General features: G+C 35.7%; 1 protein-coding gene across 1 annotated transcript in view; it reads right to left on the reverse strand.

The window, feature by feature from the left end:
* Positions 1 to 6508: 6508 nt before the first annotated feature.
* Positions 6509 to 22292, reverse strand: part of LOC139705750 (folliculin-interacting protein 1-like) — a 34588-nt gene continuing 18804 nt past the window's right edge. The window contains 6 exon segments of the mRNA XM_071612053.1: positions 6509 to 9192; positions 11720 to 11777; positions 11780 to 11831; positions 14330 to 14527; positions 17911 to 18079; positions 19095 to 20508. Of these exon segments, the coding sequence (XP_071468154.1) occupies positions 9114 to 9192; positions 11720 to 11777; positions 11780 to 11831; positions 14330 to 14527; positions 17911 to 18079; positions 19095 to 20508 (1970 nt within the window). The 3' untranslated portion in view covers positions 6509 to 9113.

Below are 22292 nucleotides of genomic sequence, written 5' to 3' on the forward strand. Positions count from 1 at the left end.
AGATTTAATGACTCGTCGCGAGATCTCACTTAAACCGATCAGGGGATCCGCCTCACAGTTGTGGTTTTGGCCACTCTAGCTTCCGGAGTAGGGCCGGAAACGCACTCACAGGGTCTAAGCCAAAACAGCCTGTTGGGCAGAACTCTGGGGAAGGCGTCTGGAGGGAGACGTTTGTATCCAAATCCGGAAGCTAGGCGGAGCTCCTTCTCTGCAACTGTGACGCCCCGCCCTTGGAGAAAGTACGGAAGTCGAAGCCGCCATTCGCCAAGCAAGGAAATCCACGCATACCACTCCCTGTGTTTCTTTCAATATAACAATCTTTTGTGAAAGCTGTCCACAAAAAAGTGCTTGTTCTTCTCAAGACAAGTATTTTAACACCAGAAAAAGCAAAGCTTTTTGACATTGGAGAGGGGCGAGTGTCCATGGTGCTGGGTGCCAGCTTATAATCGCCGTTTTGCAAAGCCAGGTGTAAACCGCATTCACCCAATGCCCAGAACCGGCCTCCCTCCACCCATCTCCTCTCTCAGGTAGGTGGGCGTAGGAATGCCTGAACTTAGAGTGGACGCTTTTGCGCTTTTACATTGCATCTGCTTCCTAGCAAGCTGGATAAAGCCCATTTCGATTTACTTGTCCTTTGGTAAGCAAAACATCACTTCGGGGCAATCAGACATCAGCAAAGGCTAGTTAAAAAATAAAAGTTAGCTCAAAATTCCAGAATCCTTCATTTTAGAACAATGCTTTGTACCATTTCTCATTAATGCGAAGATGGGCCGCATTAGTCATAAGGTTCCTCACTTGGGCAACACCACGGACTGTCTTTTACATAACTGAAGTTTAAGGTCCTTGAAGGCTTTGGCCTCATTTAGATACATCTTAATATACTTCACTAAATTGATTTAAGATTATGACGTGATTTTCATGTGTTTAATGACATGGTGAAAGTTAACATTTATTTTAGAGTAAAAAAACGGAAAAGAAAAGTTCAGGCTACAATATTTCATAGTGCCATACTCTGCACTGGTCCTGGGACTTGCTCAAACTTGAAGACTACTAACAAGTCTCTTTCTCCCTAATTTTGAGAAAAGACACCAAAGTAGATGTGGCTCAGCCATTACAGAAATAATAGTGGAAAAATCACAAAACAGTAGGCAAACCATCCCTCCCCCACATCATACACACACACACACACACACACACACACACACACACGTACATACTCAAAGGTCTGCTCAATGTCAGACAAAAGATTATCCCTTCTATTCTTCAAGGATCAATTTCCAGTGTCATCAGTATCCTTAAAGAGGGGAAAGGAATCAAAAACATGGATTATCATTAACTTGGATTTTAGGGGCAAACAGACCTGAATTTGTGTCTTTTAAAACACCACTTCTACTTAGGTGACTTTTTTTTTTTATTTTTTGTTTTGTGATACTGGGGATTGAATCCAGGGTATCAGTGTGTGCTAGGTAAGCATTATACAACTGAGCCACACCTGCAACCTTGAAACTATCTTTGAACTTCAGTTTCTTCAGTTATAAAATGGGAATAGTAAAGGACTTATAGCTTCAGGATTTAAGATTACAGATGAAAATTCATTTAAACACTTACTATGTTGCCTGCACAATTCAAACATTCTTCATTATTTTCACTTTACCTCTAGGAAATGATTTCTCTAAAGTAGAAACTCAAGTTTGAAGAAATGGATAGTTTAATGTGTTTGTTCATTTCTATTCAGAAACATGAAATGTAGAACAAGAGGAATTCTTGGAAAAACATTTTTGGCAGGGGGGAAAAGTATCTTATAAAGCTGAAACTTAACACTCCATGACAGCAAGTCCACTCCTTTATAAATGTTTTAAAGAATACCTATGTACACCAAAAAAGATGGACAAAAATGCTCATAGTTGCCAAAACAAAGAAATAAGTCAAATATCAGAATGGTATACTCATTCAGTGCAATATCAGCTGCATTGCACATGGGCGAATCTCCTAACAATGTTGAGGGGGAAAACAAAAACAAAATAAGGAGTATGAATACACTCAGTGTTCAAACACAAGTATTAGTTATGGATACATACACAAAGACAAAACTAAAGAAAAAAACAAGGACACATTCACAAAAAGTCATGTTGATAGTTACAAAAATGAGAAATTATGATCAAGATAGGGTGTATATGGCCGTGCAGGGTGGGCACACGCCTGTAATCTCAGCAGGTTGGAAGGTTGAGGCAAGAGATTGTGAGTTCAAAGCCAGCCTCAGCAAAAGCAAGGCCTTGAGCCACTCAGTGAGACACTGTCTCTAAATAAAAAACAAAATAGAGCTGGGGATGTGGCTCAGTAGTTGAGTGTCCTGGAGTTCAATCCCTGGTAAATTCCCCCCCACACACCATAAAGAGACAAGGTACAGGTAGGAGGGAGCTTCTATATTGCTGAAAACAATCTACTTTTTGACATGGGTAATTGTTACATGAGTGTATATTCACTTTTCAGTATGCCATAAGAGAAAATGAATTAGTACACAAAAATAACTTGTTTTATTAGACTTTTTTGTGACAGCAATAATAGTTATCCACAATGACAATCCGGTATGCTGCTGGTGTGTCCCCAAAAAGTTTCATGTGTTGGAAGCATGAACCCAGTGTGTTGATGGATGGAAACTTTACTAGACAGAACCCAATGTGAGGAAATTATATCACTTGGACATTGCCCCCAGAAGGGACCCCAGTAATTCCCAAGAGGGGTTGCTGTAAGAACCTTGCCTAATCAGGCCCCATGCTATTTTTAATACCAGCTTCCAGAACTATGTCTGTACATATTATACAGCTTCAGGTATTTTGTTGTGGCAATTAAAAATTGTCTAATAATGCTGTCCATTATCTAAAAATGGGCACATATTCAAAATCTATCTTGGCCTTAACCAACTTGTATAAGGTAACCTCCAGGACAGGATTTGCCAGCACTAACTGTATGTAAGGTGAAAATATAATGATGTGAATACAAGTAATTTATTAAATTGTGGGAAAATAACATGGTTAGGTTTTTTAAAAAATTAGCTTAACTCTCTACCTCATTTTTTTTTTCATGGTACTTATACTACCTGATTTGTCTTTTGCACCAGAGGGGAAAATGTAAACTCCATGAGAATAGAAAAGAATGTTTGTATTTTTTATTGACATATCCCTGGCACCCAAATCTATCCCTACCTAGCACATAACTGGTGCTCAATAATTATTTGCTGAATGAAAAAAAATAGAACTAAATACTAAGAAGGAATTTTGCTATTGGCAAAATAGGCTTTTGAAACTGGGCATAATGGCACATACCTGTAAAAAATAACAACAGGAAGTAGTAGTAGTAATTGTAGTAGTAGTAAAGGCAAGGCAAAGTAAAGCACTTGATTGTTTTACAGTGGTAAAGAGAGAAATTTGGCTAGATCTATTGCACATACCAAACTGAAAGCCACTGAGCAGATGTATATGACCACCTTTCCAATTAACTGTAAATCAACAACAAAAAATGGGAGTAAAAAGCTCTGGTTTTAGTAGCACTTGGAATAAGGTAAGGAATTGAGGCATGAGTATGCTGAATATTGAGTTACCATAGAACTTCTGGTTCAAATCCAGAATGTTATCAATGAGTCACAATCTCTGAAGGCAGGATTTAGAAATTAAAATTGTTTTGTGTATGTAGTACTGGGGATTGCATCCAAGGGTGTTCTACTACTGGGTCAAATCCCAGCCCCTTTTTGAAAATAATTTTGAGACAAGAGTTCCCTAAGTTGCTCAGGCTGTCCTCAAAATTGGGATCCTCAAACTTATGTTTAACATGATTCTAGAGTAGCTGGGATTAAAGGTGTGTGCCACTGAACCAACCCAGATAGGAATTAACGTTTTTCGAAACCATTTACACATCTTGAGACCCTGGGTTGGATCTCCAGCACAGCCAAAAACGTGTGCGTTTGTGTGTGTGTTTCAAAAGCCAGGTGTTTGCTGGGCACAATGGTTCACACCTGTAATCCCAGTGGCTCAGGAGGCCAAGGCAGAAAGATTTCAAGTTCAAAGGTAGTCTCAGAAACTTAGTGAGGCCCTAAGCAACTCAGCAAGACCCTGTCTCTAAATAAAATATTAAAAAGGAACGGGGATGGGACTCAGTGGTTAAGCACCTCTGGGTTCAATTCCTGGTACCAAAGGGGGGGAAAAAAAAAGCCAGGTGTTTCTAATATACTCTAAGGTTTGAGAATCTCTTAAACTCAGGTTTTAGACTAGCATTTCACCCATTTCAACTATAGTTCCTATACTTGAGACAGACTCAATGTGTCGTAAAAGGGTGGTACCATAAGTTTCTAAAGGAAATAATAATAACTCACTCCTTCCATGTATTTACACATTTCATCAGATTTGTTCTGTTTGATACAATTTACGAAAGTAATATGCCTTTATCAGTAATATGAATTTGAGCAATTAGGTGAATATAAAGACATGTTTTTCTTCTCCTTTGTGAAAACAGTCATTTGGAATTTCAATCCTAATATAATACTTCCCCACTGGGCATGTGTAAGCACATGCCTGTAATCCCAGTGATTTGGCAGAGACACAGGAGAATCACAAGTTCAAGGACAGCCTCAGCAGCTTAGCAAGACCTTATCTTGAAATAAAAAATAGAAAGAACAGGGATGTAGCTCAGTGGTAAAGTGCCTTTGGATTCAATTCTCAATGCAAAGGAAAAAAAAAAAATAAAAAAATTGATAACTCTCTCTAGAATAAAAATCAAGGTTTATCTGCAGGAGGTCTAAAAGGATAGTGTTAATACAGACCAAGAGTTATCTGCAATATGAAGGGATCACAGTCTAGAGTCATATATTCCCTGGAAGAAAATTCTACTTTAAAAGAAAGGTGATAAGGGGACCGAGTGTCCTGTGGGAGAGGAGATGCTATGACCTGAGCATATGTTCAGATCAAAAGCCCCACCAAAGTACTCTTGACAAATAATGTATGGGAATTTTACATATTCTTTAAAAATTTGTTTTGGACCATTTTACTTTTTAACGGGTATTATTTTCTTTTCATTTCTTTCAGTGTTAGGGATCCAACCAGAACCTTACACACATTAGGCAAATGCTTTACCAGCAAGCTACATCTCCAACCTGTCAACTATATTATCGGCCCAATCCCTTCCCACACAGAGCTATAATTTCCCAGTCCCTGTTACACTTTCAGCTCAGATTTGTTTCACTTGCAACCCCACCTCTATGTTCCACATTGGCAAAGACAAATGAAGAAATCCCAGATATCTTTACATCTCTCACCACAACTAGTTAAGAAAACTTCTGGTCTGAGAGACAAGATGGACTATATATAGGGAAAACTATATGATTTGAGGTAATGTTAAATTCTCTATACCTCAATTTCTTTTTTTGAATATTTTTTTAAGATGGACACAATATCTTTATGTATTTTATTTATTATTTTTTGTGGTGCTGAGGATCATACCTCAATTTCTCATTCACAAGTCCTCGATGCTTCTCAGAAGTGTTGCAAGATTTTTTTCTAAGTGTATGTGCAAACAGATGAAGAGAACTGATAGTTGCTTCCCAAATATTAGCTACTTCTTCTGCATGAAAACAATGCACTTATTTTCTTTGGCTAATTGCTGAAAAAAAAAGTCATACACATAATATGATATGAAAACAGGTACTCCCAAAGTCCCTGGTCTAGTCCTGTCTCCAAGCATAACTGTTCAAGTCAACCTGGTTTGAGAAAGGCAGCTCCCCAACAACTTTGTTCATGGTTGAATTCCTGCTAGGGAGTGGGCTTGAAGGATATAAGGAAGAGCTGACTACCCTACAATGCAGATGAAAAGGAGAGACTTACTGGAAGTCACATTCAGATCAGTAAACAAACCAGGATTACAACCCAAACAAATTGGCCAATTTTTTGCTTAATTGTAAAGTCTTGTAATAATTAATTTGTATTCAAATCAATGTTCTTAACAGCTTCACATAGCTTCCTCTAGGTTTTAGTTGGTTGGGTTCAGTTTGCATTTAAAGAAATTTTGTCATTGTGAGTAATACAGTCTGAGAATGTATTAGTGTATGTTTTGTTATTGCATTTCTATTCATAAGAACATGTTAAAAATTATCCAACAACAATTGGGAAAAAGCTGGTAAAATCACCAGGTTATTAGTGACAGCCAAAAGGTTTATCATTTGATGCACACTAGCACTGAGTTGTATCCCCATCCCACCCCTGTACTGGGGAGTGAATGTAATGCTAGGGCAGGCATTAAGGAACCAGGCACTCTAGTGCTGAGATTAAACCCACAGTAGTGATCTGAAGTAAATTCTTGACATACATTATTTTACTCAATTCCAACAACCTCATGATGTATATTTTACAAATACTGAAAAGTCACATGTCCAGAAGTGTCAAACATCTAATTGGTTTGACATCAGAGTCCATAATGTTACATAGATCTTATTAACATACGAAAGAAAGACCAACACTACCCATCAAATTGATGTGTGTTTATTGCACAAATTTCCCCTAGAACTGGGAGGTTATTATAATACAGGTGTACATTTGAAAAATGTATTCTGAGCAAGGAACAAGTATGTACATTTTATATATCCATCATCTAAATAACTTAGAGAAAGCAGAACACTCTCATAAGACATCAAACAGAAGTAGGCCTTACGTAAAATCTGATTTTTTTTTTGTGATCATCCTCAGTGTATGCCAACTGCAACAAAACGAAATCTGTGCTAGTATGTTTATTGCACTTAATATTTTCAAACTCAAAATTAAGACATATTAATAAATGACAGGACACTTAGAACCAACTCAATTAGTTTATATGTATGGAAAATTAGTTTTAATTCTATCATATAAAAGATCCCTTTTTTATTGCTTGTTGCAACAATATTTTTGATATGTAACATATTTGTACCATAAGAAGTTGAAAAACTTATTTTAAACAGGTCAAAACTCTTTTGACATTCATCATACAGACCACCAAAGCAGTAAATCATTCCTTGGGCTTCATATAAGGAAAGAATGATTATGATGAAGGTCCAGAAATTATAGGAGTGTTAGGAATTATAACTCAGGAATCCTATAAGGATTAAGGTGTGCTTAAGAAACTATGAACCTTTTCCTTCCCAGCAAAGCTTAGCTTTAAGAATAACAGCAGCATGAGCCATTCACTTACTGAAGACTAGAATTACTAAATAGTAATTTATTAGACACTTCAAATAGGACTGAAAACAGTTTGATGATTAAGAAGATTGACTCAAACAGACATTACCTACCTGCTACATATTATTCTGAGCCACAACCAAAAAATAATGTACAATGGCCCATATAGGAAGTATTATAGAATCTGAATTCTGCCAGAGATCGACTCACTGAATTGCAAAAATAGACAATAGAAGAGTTCTGTTAATGAATGGAGTAAGAAAATTAAGCCAAAGAAAATACATTCATAAACATTCTGGCAGCAAGTCATCCACAGGAGACTTGGGTACTAACAAGTACCACCTAAAGGACATGGGCCAAACTGTAGGCAGATCAATTTCAGATTTACTTTCTATTAAAACAACCACTTCTTTGTCTAGTTGGAAATCTCTTGAATAAACATAAAGGGTGAGGAAAATGTGACCCAACACTAGTCAAGGTTGACTAAACAAAGAACATAAAATTTTCACTGATCATTGAAAAGTTATAATAGCAAGAATGGATGTGCTATATTGTAAATGTATTTAGTAAATGAATAAACAAGTGGTTTTCTTAAGCTAATGAGTTAATTGTGATGGAAAGAGTCAAAGCAGAAATCAGAATTATTTCTACCATTTAATGTATCTTAGACCAGATAAGCAAAGAATAAACTATAATTCAGTATTCAAGTAAACTGAGGTAGTAGAGCATATTGAAAACTTTATCTACCGATCTTTCTATTTACATTACTTACATGGGTTTGGTTTCATATTAGCCTTTCTTACAAGCAACATTCTACAGTATATACAAAGACAACAAAAATTGAGAAGTGGAAATCTGAAAAAAAATCACCATTTGGAAGGGAGGAACTGTCACAGAAAAGAGAATAATTTATAATTTCAATTAGTGTAAATTGAATATTTTAAGCAGTGTAACAAAGACTCTGCTCCTGTGGTTTCAAAAAGGGCTGATAATGAAAATAAGGGGCTTGACTACCTGAGCACTTTTAAAGAAAATATTATTCTTATTTTTGCCAATGCTTTGGTGTAATTTCTTATCCTAATTTTCATTTATTAAATTAGTGAATATGTAAATATTAGTATTTATAAGAATTAGCTCATACTTAAAAAACAAATAGTATAAAGTAGTATTCTTATTTTAGGAATCCTCATCCTCAGCCTTAAAAAGAAATTGGCTTTATGTATATTTTAGAATATGTGAAACAGAAAAAAAATCACATAAACTAATAACATTATATACAATTAATATTAGTTGAAAATTTTTTTTTAGAAAAGGCATGTTTACCAATTTTGTATTTCTACCTCTGCATTTTAAAAAAAATAGATACATATGTACACTTGGGTGGACAACATAACATATATTTTCACTCATTATTCTGAGTTTGTTGTAATTAACAGGATGTTTAAAATACTTACATTGAGAAATAACCAGAAATTAGCTATTTTGAAATGCAAAACAAAATAACAAATAATCAAGGTTTTTTAGCTTTCTACAGAATTAAAAACTAATGACTACTTCTGAGCCATTTAATCATGAGACACTCATTTATGAGTTGTGACAACATTGTAGTGATGACATGAAATTCCTTGATATTATTTATTTTGTAGAAATTTCAAAGTTATGCTTTGGCTTTTTCAAATGCCCCCCACTCACCAGCCAGCAAAATTATTTATGCTGCTTTAGTTTCACTTGGTTAAAAAAAAAACCTACCACCACCCCAAATCCAGTTAAAAGAAAACTCATCCAAAGTACCCAGAATATGCAATGCAGTGCAGGGTACCTGGGAGATGAACTCATTCAGACAGAGGTCTAACAGGAAAAAAATTTCATAAATACATGTTGTGCCTCTTTCCTTGGTTTCTATTTAACTTTCCACCAAAGTTAAAGAAGTATCTGAGCAACATATGGAGAATTAGTGCTTGCTACAGCAGCCAGAAGAGGAAGATCACTGGATTCAATACTGAAATAAAGAAAAGAAAACTCAGTTCAGGCTTTCTGTACAGAGAATATGAATTCTACAGATGATGACAACTACCTGAAATGTTACTATGCCTCAGCAGTTAAGGAGTCACCTTGGCCAAAAGGAAAAGGGTGAGAGGGGAGAATAACAAAAGTACAACATTTTTTAGTAAGTAAAATTTAAAACCACAGATTTAAAAGAAAGGAAAGAAAAGCTGGGTGTGGTGGCACTTTAATCCCAGCAACTCAGCAGGCTGAGACAATAGGATTCCAAGTTCAAGGCCAGCCCCAGCAACTTGGTGAGACCTTCAGCAACTTCTTGAGGTCCTGTCTCAAAATAAAAAATAAAAAGGACTAGAGATGTAGTTCAGTGGTAAATTACCCCTGGATTCAATCCCCAGTATAAATAAATAAATGAATAAATAAAAATTTAAATTAAAAAAAATGAAAAGAAAGCCTCTAAACTCAAAGGTAACAAACTCATGGATGCAGGAAAGCATCTCATTCACTTACTAATACTGCATTTATGCAAGGCATAATGTATAAATAATAATATCTAGTATAATAAAATAATATTATGTGTAGATTGTTTTGGCTAAAAGTGTTTCTATAATAAGGTATACTGGAAGAAGTAAAGGAAACTTCTTCAAAATACATCTTAAAACAATTTACAGAAAAAGAAAAATGGCTAGTACACATAGAAAAAGCAACTCAGACTTAACTCACAGTTGGAGGAATTTGAATAAAATTAGATGCCACTTTTCAGCTAGCAGCTTGGCAAAATTTAAAGTCTGGTAATAGACCCTAGCTCTTGCTGTTTGTGGAAATTTATATTTACTTTCTGCATAGTACTCAATATTAACTATTACAATATCTTTAAAATTTTTTAATTATGTGCCCTTTTCCCAAAAATTCTCCTTCCAGAAATATATCCTACAAAAGCCAAAGATTTATATTTTTAGGAAAAGAAAAAGGAAACTATAAAATATATGATGGAATGCTATACTGCCATTAAAATGAGTGATCAGTATGTGCTCATATGAATAAATGTTGAAGACATATTAGAAGGTCAGTTCTACAATAACAGATAAGAGTCTAAACTCTCCAAAGCTGAGAGAAAGATGAAAACAACTTTTCATTAAAGCCAATATGGCATGAACTTTGGCTATATGCCCATTATTTTAAAAACTAGTCTAATTTTTTTAAAAATAAAAGCATTACATATACATTTCCCTCCCTAGAATAAACAAGATTATATACTGTTTCTGATTTCCCAAATACTTGACAACAATTCTATATGTACTCCTCAAGTCAACAGCCTAGCCTCATCAGGACCTGAACAACAGTGTAGTACTATGGTATAAATAAACAGAATCTGCCGTCAGAAAGATATAGTTATCCAAATCCCTACTCATTCCTACTAGTGTGTAACATCTGGCATGTTAATTTACAAAATCCTGATTTCCAATCTGGATGATACTGCCTACACACTGAAGGACGACTGTAAAAATTAAGAAATGGGAGTGTAGTTCAGTGGCAGAGTGTGTACTTAGTATTTTTGAGGTCCTAGCCCTAGGCTCAATCAATTCCCAGCATGCACACACACAAAAAAGGAGTAAAACTAATAAAAGAATTTAATTCAATTTGGTTTGTGACACACAGTAAATTCCTAAATGATGTTCTCCACTTTTCCCTTCATAAAAACTGAATTAGAAAAAAAATTCTCTCTTGTTATAATTTCTTCAACTAGTATTTCAAGAAATGAAATATACACATACACACACACAAAAAAAAAGTGGTCACAGAACACAAAAAAAGGTGATTATAGAACAACCTGAAGCCAAGCATGGTGGTTTATGTGTGTGATTTCAGAGACTCGGGGGCTGAGGCAGGAGGATCACCAAGTTTGAGGCCCACCTGAGTAAGAAGTGAGGGCCTCAGCAATTTAGGGAGATCCTGTCTCAAACAGACAGACACAAAAGAAAACACCACCAACAAAGAATATACTGAAATAGGGCTTTATTATTCTCCTACAAACTTTCTGTTCCTCTGCAGTTAGCATTTTGGATAACTGTTTCCTTCCATGGAATAACTCAGAAGAGACAGACATATAGATAAGGTGAGAAGAAATATGTAAATAAACATATTTATATAAACATTCATCCTCAGAATGCTGTGACTTCACCATGTAAAAGATAGGACACAATCTTGGAAAAATGTTTACAACATATTTAATAAATAAAAACTTACTATTAACTTATTTTTTCTAAGATAAAAATTTAGATCGTAATTCACTCTGAATATATTCTCATTATACTGCATGTAGTGGCACAATGGACAGTGCCTTTCAGATCAGTGAATGACAGGGAATCTGCTTTTGTATGGTACAGAGCAATCCAAATGAAAACAATGGCCAACTTTTAATAGGAAAATATACTTAAAAGGAAAAAGGGCAATTCTGAGAAACATCTCTTGCCTAAAGACAGAGCAATGAGAAAGCAAAGCCAGAAAAGAAACTACGAACATACCCAAGAACCACACCCAGCTCCTTGACATGAACACGCATCTGGCCCCTCAAGTACTCAGCATTTTGCTCTTGAAGTATAGTTCCTGCAACCGGTCTTCAAGATGCATTACACACTGCAGTTAAGGAAGAACCAAGAATCAGATGAGAAAACTGGTTCCAACTCTTTAAGAAAGACAAATTTCAAAGCATCATGTTTTTTCAATTCTATTTTGTTATTCCAACATGAACAAAAATTTACAGCACATTAAGTTTTAGCTAAAAAGGAGTAGAAATTTGTTTCTGGCTTTTATCAAAGGTTAGCTTCTAAAAGTGCTTTTTTAAAAACTGTAGTAAAGGCTGGGCATGGTGGTTCAAGCCTGTAATCTCAGCAACTAGGGAGGCTAAAGCAGGAAGATCTAGAGTTCAAAGCCAGCCTCAGCAAAAGCAAGGCATAAAGCAACTAAGTGAGACCATGTCTCTTAAAAAAAATACAAAAGAGGGCCAGGAATGTGGCTCAGTAGTTGAGTGCCATTGGTTCATCTATGTCATAGCATTCATCTAAGTCACAGCGGGTACTGGGGGAAAAAAAAACTGGGGTAAAATACATGTAACATAAAATTTACCATTTTAAAATGTATAATTTACTGACAAAAAGTACATTCAAAATGTGCAATACTCATTTTCAGGATTTAAAAAAATATTCTGTATTTCAAATTTGATAAATATAACATTATTATAAATTGATTTATTTCAAATATATAGGAAAGGGTGTATTCTCCTGTGATTAAGTCAGGTTGCAATAGTTCAGAGAATACTCTGTAATTGAAAAGGTTTCTCACCTGGAACATCAAATTAAATACCTAGATTTTGCTTTGTGCTAATAAGCTTGCTCATTTTACTAGAGACAGTTTTTCACATGAATAAATACTATAGATATTTGAGGAAAAAAACAGTAGATTCAAGTATTAAAACATTCAGATTCTTGAAGAGAGTAATCCCCTTTCCAATGAAAAGCTATTAAAGACTCCTAATAAAAGCCCATTATTAGAAAAACACAACTGAATGGATTTCTTAGCTCATCTATTTTGTGGTATATGTTTTCTCCATAATGTTTGCTTATAGATGAAAATGTCTTAAGACAATGTTAACTGAAATATATATATATAAAATATGTTCAGTTGATCATATTAAATATTTAAAAGTACATAATTCAATGGCATTAAGAGATTCACAATGTTATACAAACATCACCACCATACACTCCAGAATGTTTTTCAGTTCAAACAGAATTTAAATAATGCCTTGACATTTTCTACTTCCCTTACCCACTAGTAGCCACTATTCTATTTGCAGTTTGTCTGAATTTCTTGATACCTCATATAATTGGGATTACACAGAATATTTTTTCTTTTATATCTACCTCATTTCACTTAGCATTATGTTTCTGAGGTTCATCTATGTCATAGCTCTACCACTGAGCTAGTCCAGCCATTTTTTTTTTTTTTTAATTTTGAAACAAGATCTCACTAAATTTCCCAAGCTGGCCTGGAACTTGTACTTCTCCTGTAGGGAGAATACAGCTCTCAAGTAGCTGGGATTACACTTATGTGCCACTTCACAGAAAAGCAATTTTATTCCATTTTCTGGCCAATTAAATATTGCATTGTACGTATTATACCATAATTTCTTTACCCATTCATTTGCTAATGATAACTTGAGTTATTTCAAACTTTTAGCTATTGTGAATAATGCTGCTATAAACATTAAAATGTTTAAGTCCATACTTTTAATTCTTTTGAGTATAAATGCAGAAGTAGAACTGCTGCATCCTATGGTAATATATATTTGGTTAAACTATTGTACTTGATTTCTATTTTGTTGTTATCAGTGGGTTTTTTTTTTTGTATACTTGTTTTGATAACTAGGTTTTTTCTTCTTTTTCTTTCTTTCTTTCCCTACCCCACACTACCATTGTTGTTTACTTGTCTGATTTGGTTTGGTTTGGACATACTAGGGATGGAACCCAGAGGTGCTCTACCTGATGTGGCAGTGAGGGTCCAGAATGCAGTGGCATTCTACATAACGCATGGGGATGTTATATGACCATATTACAGGTGACTGAAAATTATGGCCACTGAAATTACAGTATTTTGATGTATACACAAACCTTTCAGTCTTAGCTCAGGTGACATAACAAAATAACACAGTGGCTTCAGCAAGAGAGATTTATTTTCTCACAGTCTGAAAGCTAGAAGTCCAAGATCAGGGTAGGGTGAAAGCACTGTTGGGTACTGGTGAGGGCTCTCATCATGGCTGGTGGACAGCTAACTTCTCTGTGTGTCCTCAAAGAGTAGAGAGAGAGAATAATCTCTCTTTTCCTCCTTAGTAGACCCACTAATCACATCAGTGGACCCCTGTGGGCCCCACCTCAGGATCACATCTACCCTTAATTACCTGCCAAACTTTTCAGCTCCAAATACTATTACAATAAGGCTGGTGGTGGGAGCAACAAACATCAAGTGTTTCAGAAAACCAATGAAGTTAGCAGTAGTATTTAACTCAGGCACATACTAAGTAAAACATAATCACCTACTAGATTACTCAAAGTTTTTCAAGGCTTACATATACTTACAAAATTTGGAGACAAGTTATGCTTATAAAGCTGAAGGGTGGAATGAAGCAGGTTGGAAACAAGACTCGAAACCAACACTTCCTTTCCCAATTTATTATCTGTCACTCGTCTCTGGCTGCTGGCCACTTGAACAGTCCATTTATCCATATCAGCTATAATGCAGACAGCTTCTGCTATTGGTTCATCCAACACTGGATGCTGGGGGGAAAAAAAAGAATTCAACTTATGATAAGCAAATAAAGTATTCAAAGATAATGCAAATGGAAGGAGGCAATGAAGCAATACTAACCAAAAGCAGAAAAGAAAAAAAAAAAAAGTTAAATTCTGACAGCTAACAACAAAGAACCTTTAGCAGAGGAGAATGAAATAGTTAACTCAATAATAAATACTTTGAGACATCCTCAGATGTCTCAGAGGAAATCATAGAGATTTTGTACTCATCACCAGAATTCTGTATCTTTTAATGTAGAACTTTACTTTCATCAGTCTTTTGATCATTCTTTCATTTGAAAATGTACTGTTAACTATGTGCCAGGCAACAGGGAAAATATGTTTAGCTTGAAAGGGGTAAACAATTTTAAAATAAGACAGAATTTACCCATACAAACAAGTTAATGGTAAATTGTGCTTCCAAGCATTGATATGCCTCAGCACCACAGGGGCTATCCCTTAATGACATAAAGTACTTTACTGCCTGTGTGTACTAGATTTTTCTATTTTACCAAGAGGTATATCCACAGTAAAAGATGGCATTGAAAAGCAGAGAAATCAACATGTACTAACAAGGCTGTTCAACATACACTGTTGAAAAACAAATGTCATCATACTAATATATACATATACTATTATATCCTAGTTGTGTTTGCAACTCAGTGAGACCCTGTCTCAAAATAAAATACAACATAGGGCTGGGAATGTGGCTCAGTGGTTGAGTGCCCCTTAGTTCAATCCCCAGTACTCACGCTCCAAAAATAAAATTCTACTTTTTACTCTGCAAATTTTTGTATTATTTGAATTTTTATCACAGCATGACACTTTCATAATAAAAAAACTTAAGGTGTAGTTGAAAAAAATACTTTAACTTACATATATTGATAAAAAGACCAAGAGGCACAGGCTGTGCCCTTGGCTTCTGATGATTTAGCCAAAAAGATCAAAAATGACAAGCACAGGCAGGTGTAGTGGTGCATGCCTGTAATCCCAATGGCTGGAGAGGCTGAGGCAGGAGAATCACAAGTTCAAAGCCAACTTCAGCAACTTATCGAGCTAAGCTCTGAGCTGCTTAGCTAACATAGCTCTTAGTTGCTAAGGATATAAGTTTGCTCTTGAAGAAGCCTACATTAGGCATCCTAAAAGGATATCACTTTATCCAGTAATGAACAATCACTATGCAAATTCTCTAAGAGAAATCAAATGAAAAATTTTGCTGCCCGTGGTCGTGCACGCCTGTATTCCCAGCTACTCAGAAGGCTAAGGCAGGAGGATTGCAAGTTTGAGACTAGCCTGCAAAACATAGCAAGACCCTCTCTCAAAATGAAAAATAAAAGGGGGCAGGAGATGGAACTCAGTAGTAGAGCAGCCAGGCACAGTCCTGTGCACCTACAGTCCTAGCTGCTTGGGAGGCTGAGTCAGGAGGATCACCTGAGCCCAGCCTGGGCAATATAGTGAGACTCCCTTCTCTAGAAAAAGGCTGAGTGGGCTGGTGATATAGCTCAGTTGGTAGAGTGCTTGCCGTGCATGCAGAAGGCCCTGGGTTCAATCACCAGCAACACACACACACACACACACACACACACACACAGAATAAGAAAAAGATCAACCATAACAAAATCATGAAATAATCAAGAAACATCAATACATGTTTATGAACTATGTTAATAATATGGAGAAATAAATTTGTTAGTTGCTCAGTGACAAAAGCAAAATTCAAAATAAAAAATATAGAACCATATATATGTATTTTATATATTCACATATATACATATATGTTACATATACATACATGCATATATTCTATATACAAGGTCTCAATTATACATACATAAAATATATAGTATATATTCACAAATACATATGCAGACATTATATGCACATGGCTCACTTACTTGGAATATATATATGGCCTCATTTATATAGTATTAAAAAACACATATACATATAAATATAGAATAAGGATTAAAAAAATATGTCACAGAATACCTAATACAAAACACCACACAACATAACTCTGGCATTATTATCACTTTATAGTTGAGAAAAGATGTTTTATTAAATTAATTACTCAGAACCAGCCACACACCTATAATCCCAGTGAGTTGGAAGGCTGAGGCAGGAGGACTGCAAGTTCAAGGCCAGCCTGAGAAATTTAGCAAGACTCTATCTCAAAATAAACCAAATGGGCTGGCAATGTGGCTCAATGGTAGAGCTCTTGCATATTAGCATGTGTGAAGACCAGGGTTCAATCCCTAGTACTGAAAAAAAAATTATTTTGTCCTAGGATATAGAGGTAGTAAGTGGCCAAGTCTGTTGTATAAGTATCCACAGGCTGCCAAATGACTGTCAGAGTTTTTTTTGTTTTGTTTTGTTTTGTTTTAGTTTTGGTGGTACTAGGGCTTGAACTCAGGTCCTCATGCATTTAGGCAAACACTGAGCTACATTTCTTGTCCTTTTTATTTTTTATTTTGAGATAAGAGTCTTGCTAGCCTCAAATTTATAATCCTATTGCTTCTGCCTCCCCAAGTAGCTGGGATTACAGGTATATGCCACCATGACTGGTTGTAAGGATTTATATTAAGAATGGCTGCCACTGTATGGTAGAAAGACCTGTTTTTAGCTTTCTGTACCACACACACACAAAAAAAATAGATACATTACCAGCAACCTTATAAAAATTTAAAGGATTATAAATGCACACTATGAACAACTTTTTTTTAATAAATTACAATGTAGTTCAGTATTAGAGCATCCCTGGGTTCATTCACCAGTACCACAAGAAGAGGAAAAAGAAAACCTTGAATGTTTTTCCCCTAAGATCAGGAACAAGACAATGACACCCCTTCTAATGACATTGTACTGCTATGAGGCAGAAGGAAGGAAGGGAAGGAAGACAACAGAGATAAAAGGCATCCAGATTGGAAAGGAATATATAAAACTGTTTACTGATAACCACAGCCTGTGTGGAGAAAACCCTAAAATAGAACTAGAAGATTCAGCAAGGTCTTAGGATATAAGATTAATGTATAAAAGTCAATGCTTCTACATATAAATAATAAACAATCCAAAAAGGAGATTACGAAAATAATCTCATTTGCATTTCATCTGTAATTTTTTGATATTGAAAATAATCTAATTTAAGGACATGTATGAGTAAAGTACATTCTGTACTTCACATTTCCATTTTGATAGATTACTATAACTGTATACTTGCTTTCACAGTGAAATGTACAAAGATGTAAACACTGTATAGAAAATGACAGATTCAGAGAAAGATGATTATGTTACATGGTCACATATCACCAAAAATACAAGGCAATTCGGGGTCCTCCTGAGTTTGATCTAAATAAAATGAAGAACACACTCACCTGCACAGCATGAGACAAATCTGACACCAGACACTGGCGGAGCTTCTCATCATTCCCAATTCCTTGAAGAACAAAGTCAGGCACATAAGACGAGCAGTAGCCACCCAGCAAGGACCTCCCAAAGTTGGCAATGTTGGGCTGAACAGCACTAACCTCAATTAACTTTGACCTGGAAGAAAGATTCCCAAAGAAGACAGATCTAATTAGTAATAAAGATATTTTACACCAGTAAAAACAAAACAAAAGAGTGAATTCTACTAGTCCATATTTCCACTTACATTATTCTCTACAAAATATACTCAGTGTAAAATCATCCTTAAATAAAAACTGCCTCAAGCGCTCAGACCACAAAGTACTCTTCTTATCCAGGGAATAGCTAATAAACAACTTTGTAATGTGAGCATGAATCTTTCATTACTTAAATAGAGTTGTGTTTTTAACACAGTCCTATATAATCAGATTCTGAAAACTGCTACTCAAAACAAAGTTGCTAATTTTGTTGTCCATATCTGGGAGTACATCATTGCTAAAGCCTGTTTTTTTCTCCTTGTTATACTTGACCTAGAGTATACATTCCTTGTTTTCCTCTTTGTATTGACCACATTTATTTTGAATAGCAATTTCCTACCTTCTCAGTGATTACCTATCCCTAACTGACAGGTTTTGGTCCTTTTATGATCACAATTCACTCCAAAATGTCTAGAAACTCCTAAGCAATAAGTAATCTATATATATCAACTAGATCCTGTATCTTCTCAGATACCTTCACAAAGTCTTTATGGGGTGCTTGTGGGGTATAAACTTTAATACTCCCTATGAGTAAGAGCTCATGATAAAAAAAAAAAAATGAGAATATGGAAGCCGAGTGCAATGGTGCACACCTATAATCCCAGCGGTTTAGGAGGCTGAGGCAGAAGGATCACGAGTTCAAAGCCAGCCTCAGCAATGGTGAGGCGCTGAGCAACTCTGAGACCCGGTCTCTAAATAAAATATAAAAATAGGGCTGGGGATGTGGCTCAGTGGCTGAGTGCCCCTGAGTTCAATCCCCAGTATCAAAAACAGAAAGAATATGAAAAGACAATCATCTCTTTTTTATATTAGTTACTACCAGCCTTCATAGACCAGCTAAACAAAAGAATGGTATATAACAAGGCCAATTATAGGTGAAAAAAGTTTTTACTAACCCAGGAAAAGGTATCTCATCCTCTTCTGCCCAATCTTCTTGCTCTCCTCCATAGTAACTGCTGACTTGTCTCGGCATATCATGACCTGTATCTTCACTTTCACTATCCCCAAGGGCACTATCTGAACTTTCATTTCTTGGAATGTCCCATTCAGTTCCTACAGCAATTTTTTTCTCTGAACTCTCTTTATCCCCATGGGGGACAAGAATGGAGAGTGTATCTCTTTGGTCCTGCTGAGGAAAGCAGGTTTTACACGAATCTTGGTGAATTGTTTCTATACATTTACAAAGTTCATTGTTCTGTTTGCTATTTTTTGCACACAATCTTTTTGAAAACTCGAACATACAGCAGTGTTCTTTACTGTCTGTACTTGTTTTAACTGGAACATCATCAATAGTCCTGGTTTCAATTGAATCATCATTAAAATATTCATCAAATAAGCTCAGGCTTTCTGGGTCTGAAGGACTCCAACAGGGAAGTTCACAGGGCTCTCCAGAAAGCAGGCTTTGTAAATCAGACTCTACAGATTTGTCCTTGTTTGGTTGTTTAGTTTCTTGATGTAAATCATTAGCCCCTCTGTCTTTCTTCAATGGTTTGGTGTGATGCCTAGTAATCTGATCCACCACAGCCTGACTCCTGAGTTCAGTATCTGAATCAGGTGACATAGAATCCCCAATCAGAAATGTAACCTTTGTCTGGATGGCCTCACAAGAAAATGTAGCAGGCACAGTCTTATCTGGAGGTTTCTTTTCCACAACGATTCCTGTGGATCTCATTACTTTGCCTGTGTGATTATCTGGATCCAGCAATTCCTTACTCTGCCATGTTTCCTCTGTTGGCTCTAAGTCTGTTTCTGACAATACACATTTGTCTACCGGAGCAGATCCTGTGCAAACAACAGTCTCTAACTTGGTGTCAAGGCAAGTTCTTAATTTATCTCTACACTGTTTAACATCAACAGTATTTTCTTCTTGGCAGTCAGAAGGAGAAATTATTCGGCATTCATCTGAAATTCCTAGCAGTTCCTTATTTGGAATATCTTCTTTCTCTTGTTGTGACACATTTTCTGAATTTTGCCCAAGGAGTGGATGACTACAGTATTTACAGTTACAATTAGAAGTTCTTGTTTCTTCGGACTCTTTAAACAGCAAACTGCTTTTGTTTCTATGCATTGTGATAAGCACATACTCTGATTCTTCTATTTCACCTTTCTCTAAAGTGGTAGTAATCACTGTGCCTGGCATAACAATGGCTTCATCTTCTCCATTTTCTAAAAGATGGGTTTCTTGAAGTTCAGAGCATCTTATAAAGTAAGTAAGAAAATAAAGTAGCCTCTGGACCATATCTTGTCGTTTGCCAACTACCACAGTCCTTGCAAGCCGTACAGGAGAGCCAATAGAACCATACAAGTCCCCTGTAATAGAAAAATGTTAATGGACACATCCTCAACACACAGCTAAGGAAGCTATTTTCAATTATGAGAAAACTACTCTTTTTTAAATATTTATTTTTAGTTGTACACAATACCTCTTTTGTTTATTTGTTTTTACGTAGTGCTGAGGATTGAACCGAGGGCCTCACACGCGCTAGGCGAGCGCTCTACCACTGAGCCACAACCCCAGCCCAAGAAAACTACTCTTATTGAATGAGTAGTAGAAAAATTTACTGTTATTTAAAAGAGGACTGAGTATTCAGGAGAGTAGGGTAAATGGTTATAACCAAAGAGAAAGGTGAATGAAGGAATTAAAAACTTCTTGCTTAAAGAGTTGCTGTGATTTTGAAACTTCAAAGAGTCACATTTATTAGGCATATTCTCTATGCCAGGATCTAGGAGAAGTACTGCCTGAAGTAGTTCATATACAAGGATTCTATAAGCTATATCCAACATAGAAAAATGGAAAGCACAATATCTGCTGGAGATCAAGAAGAGGAAGGGAGCAGTGATGGCAAGGAGTAGAGCTGGAACAGTCACAACACACATTCCTATATTTATGCTATAACTCAAAATTAAACCTGGAATCGGTGTGCAAAACGACTTAAAAATGGAGAACACAAATTTAATAAATTTAATTCAATTTTTGTAAGTTGTCAGTATACACATTTAAAAACCTCTATTTTTACTTTATAAAAACTCCATATTTTTTAAAGAAACAAACATTAATGGGTCTCAAATGAATGTATGTTCCACATGGCATTATGGTAAGTTTTATCCTCTGACTAAAAATACTGGCTCAAATATTACAATGCCATTGTTCCAAACCAAATCCAAAATTCTCACTAATGACTAAAAATTCAAACCAATTTGGCACAGCAAGTGAGTCTTTCACAACTGGTCCCACTTTACTTTTCCAGTTATACTTCTTAATTTTCTTTCCATCTTTTGAATCCAAAATCCCACTTAAAATGGACCACTGAATATGCTCTGCACTTTTAACACCAAAACTCCTTTCACTCATGCAATGTACTTACTGTTCCCTATCTCTCTCTGATAGTCCAGAGCTTCTCAATTAGATATTGTCACTGAAAGAAGTAAGCCCCTCTTATTGAACTCACACTGGGCATTTATATTTCCTCTTTGAATTGTCATTCTTGTCTGGATATATATTAGCTACAGTTTTAAACATTATCAACCTTTTTGAAAAATGTTTAGTTGTAGATGGACACAATACTTTTATGTTGCTTAGTTTTTTAATGTGGTGTTGGGGATGGAACCCAGTACCTCAAGCATGCTAGGCAAGCACTCTACCTGAGCCACAACCCCAGCCCTAAATATGATCAACTTTTTGAAGGCAAAGACCAAATTATTACTTGTCCAAAGAGCACTGGAGGGTATAAAGACAAGACCAAATTATTACTTGTCCTTATACCCTCCAGAGCTCTTTGCAGAATTGTGAGTTCAGTCCCCAGTACCAAAAAAAAATATTTAATTTTTCTGTGCATGTACGAATATCTAATAGCAAATCCCATCATTATGTACAACTACAACGCACCAATTTAAAAACATGGAAAAAAATGACTGCAGAATTGAAAATAAATTTGAAATGTCCCAATTTTAAAATGCTAATTACTTGTTTTAAAAAATAATTACTATCCATATAAAAATATTACACAGCATTAAAATAAGTATTAATACATACAACATAGAAGTGATTCTTAATTATGTTGAATGAAATAAGTCTGACCAAAAAAAGTACATAT

Source organism: Marmota flaviventris, chromosome 5, assembly GCF_047511675.1.
Source record: "Marmota flaviventris isolate mMarFla1 chromosome 5, mMarFla1.hap1, whole genome shotgun sequence".
Classification (NCBI taxonomy): domain Eukaryota; kingdom Metazoa; phylum Chordata; class Mammalia; order Rodentia; family Sciuridae; genus Marmota; species Marmota flaviventris.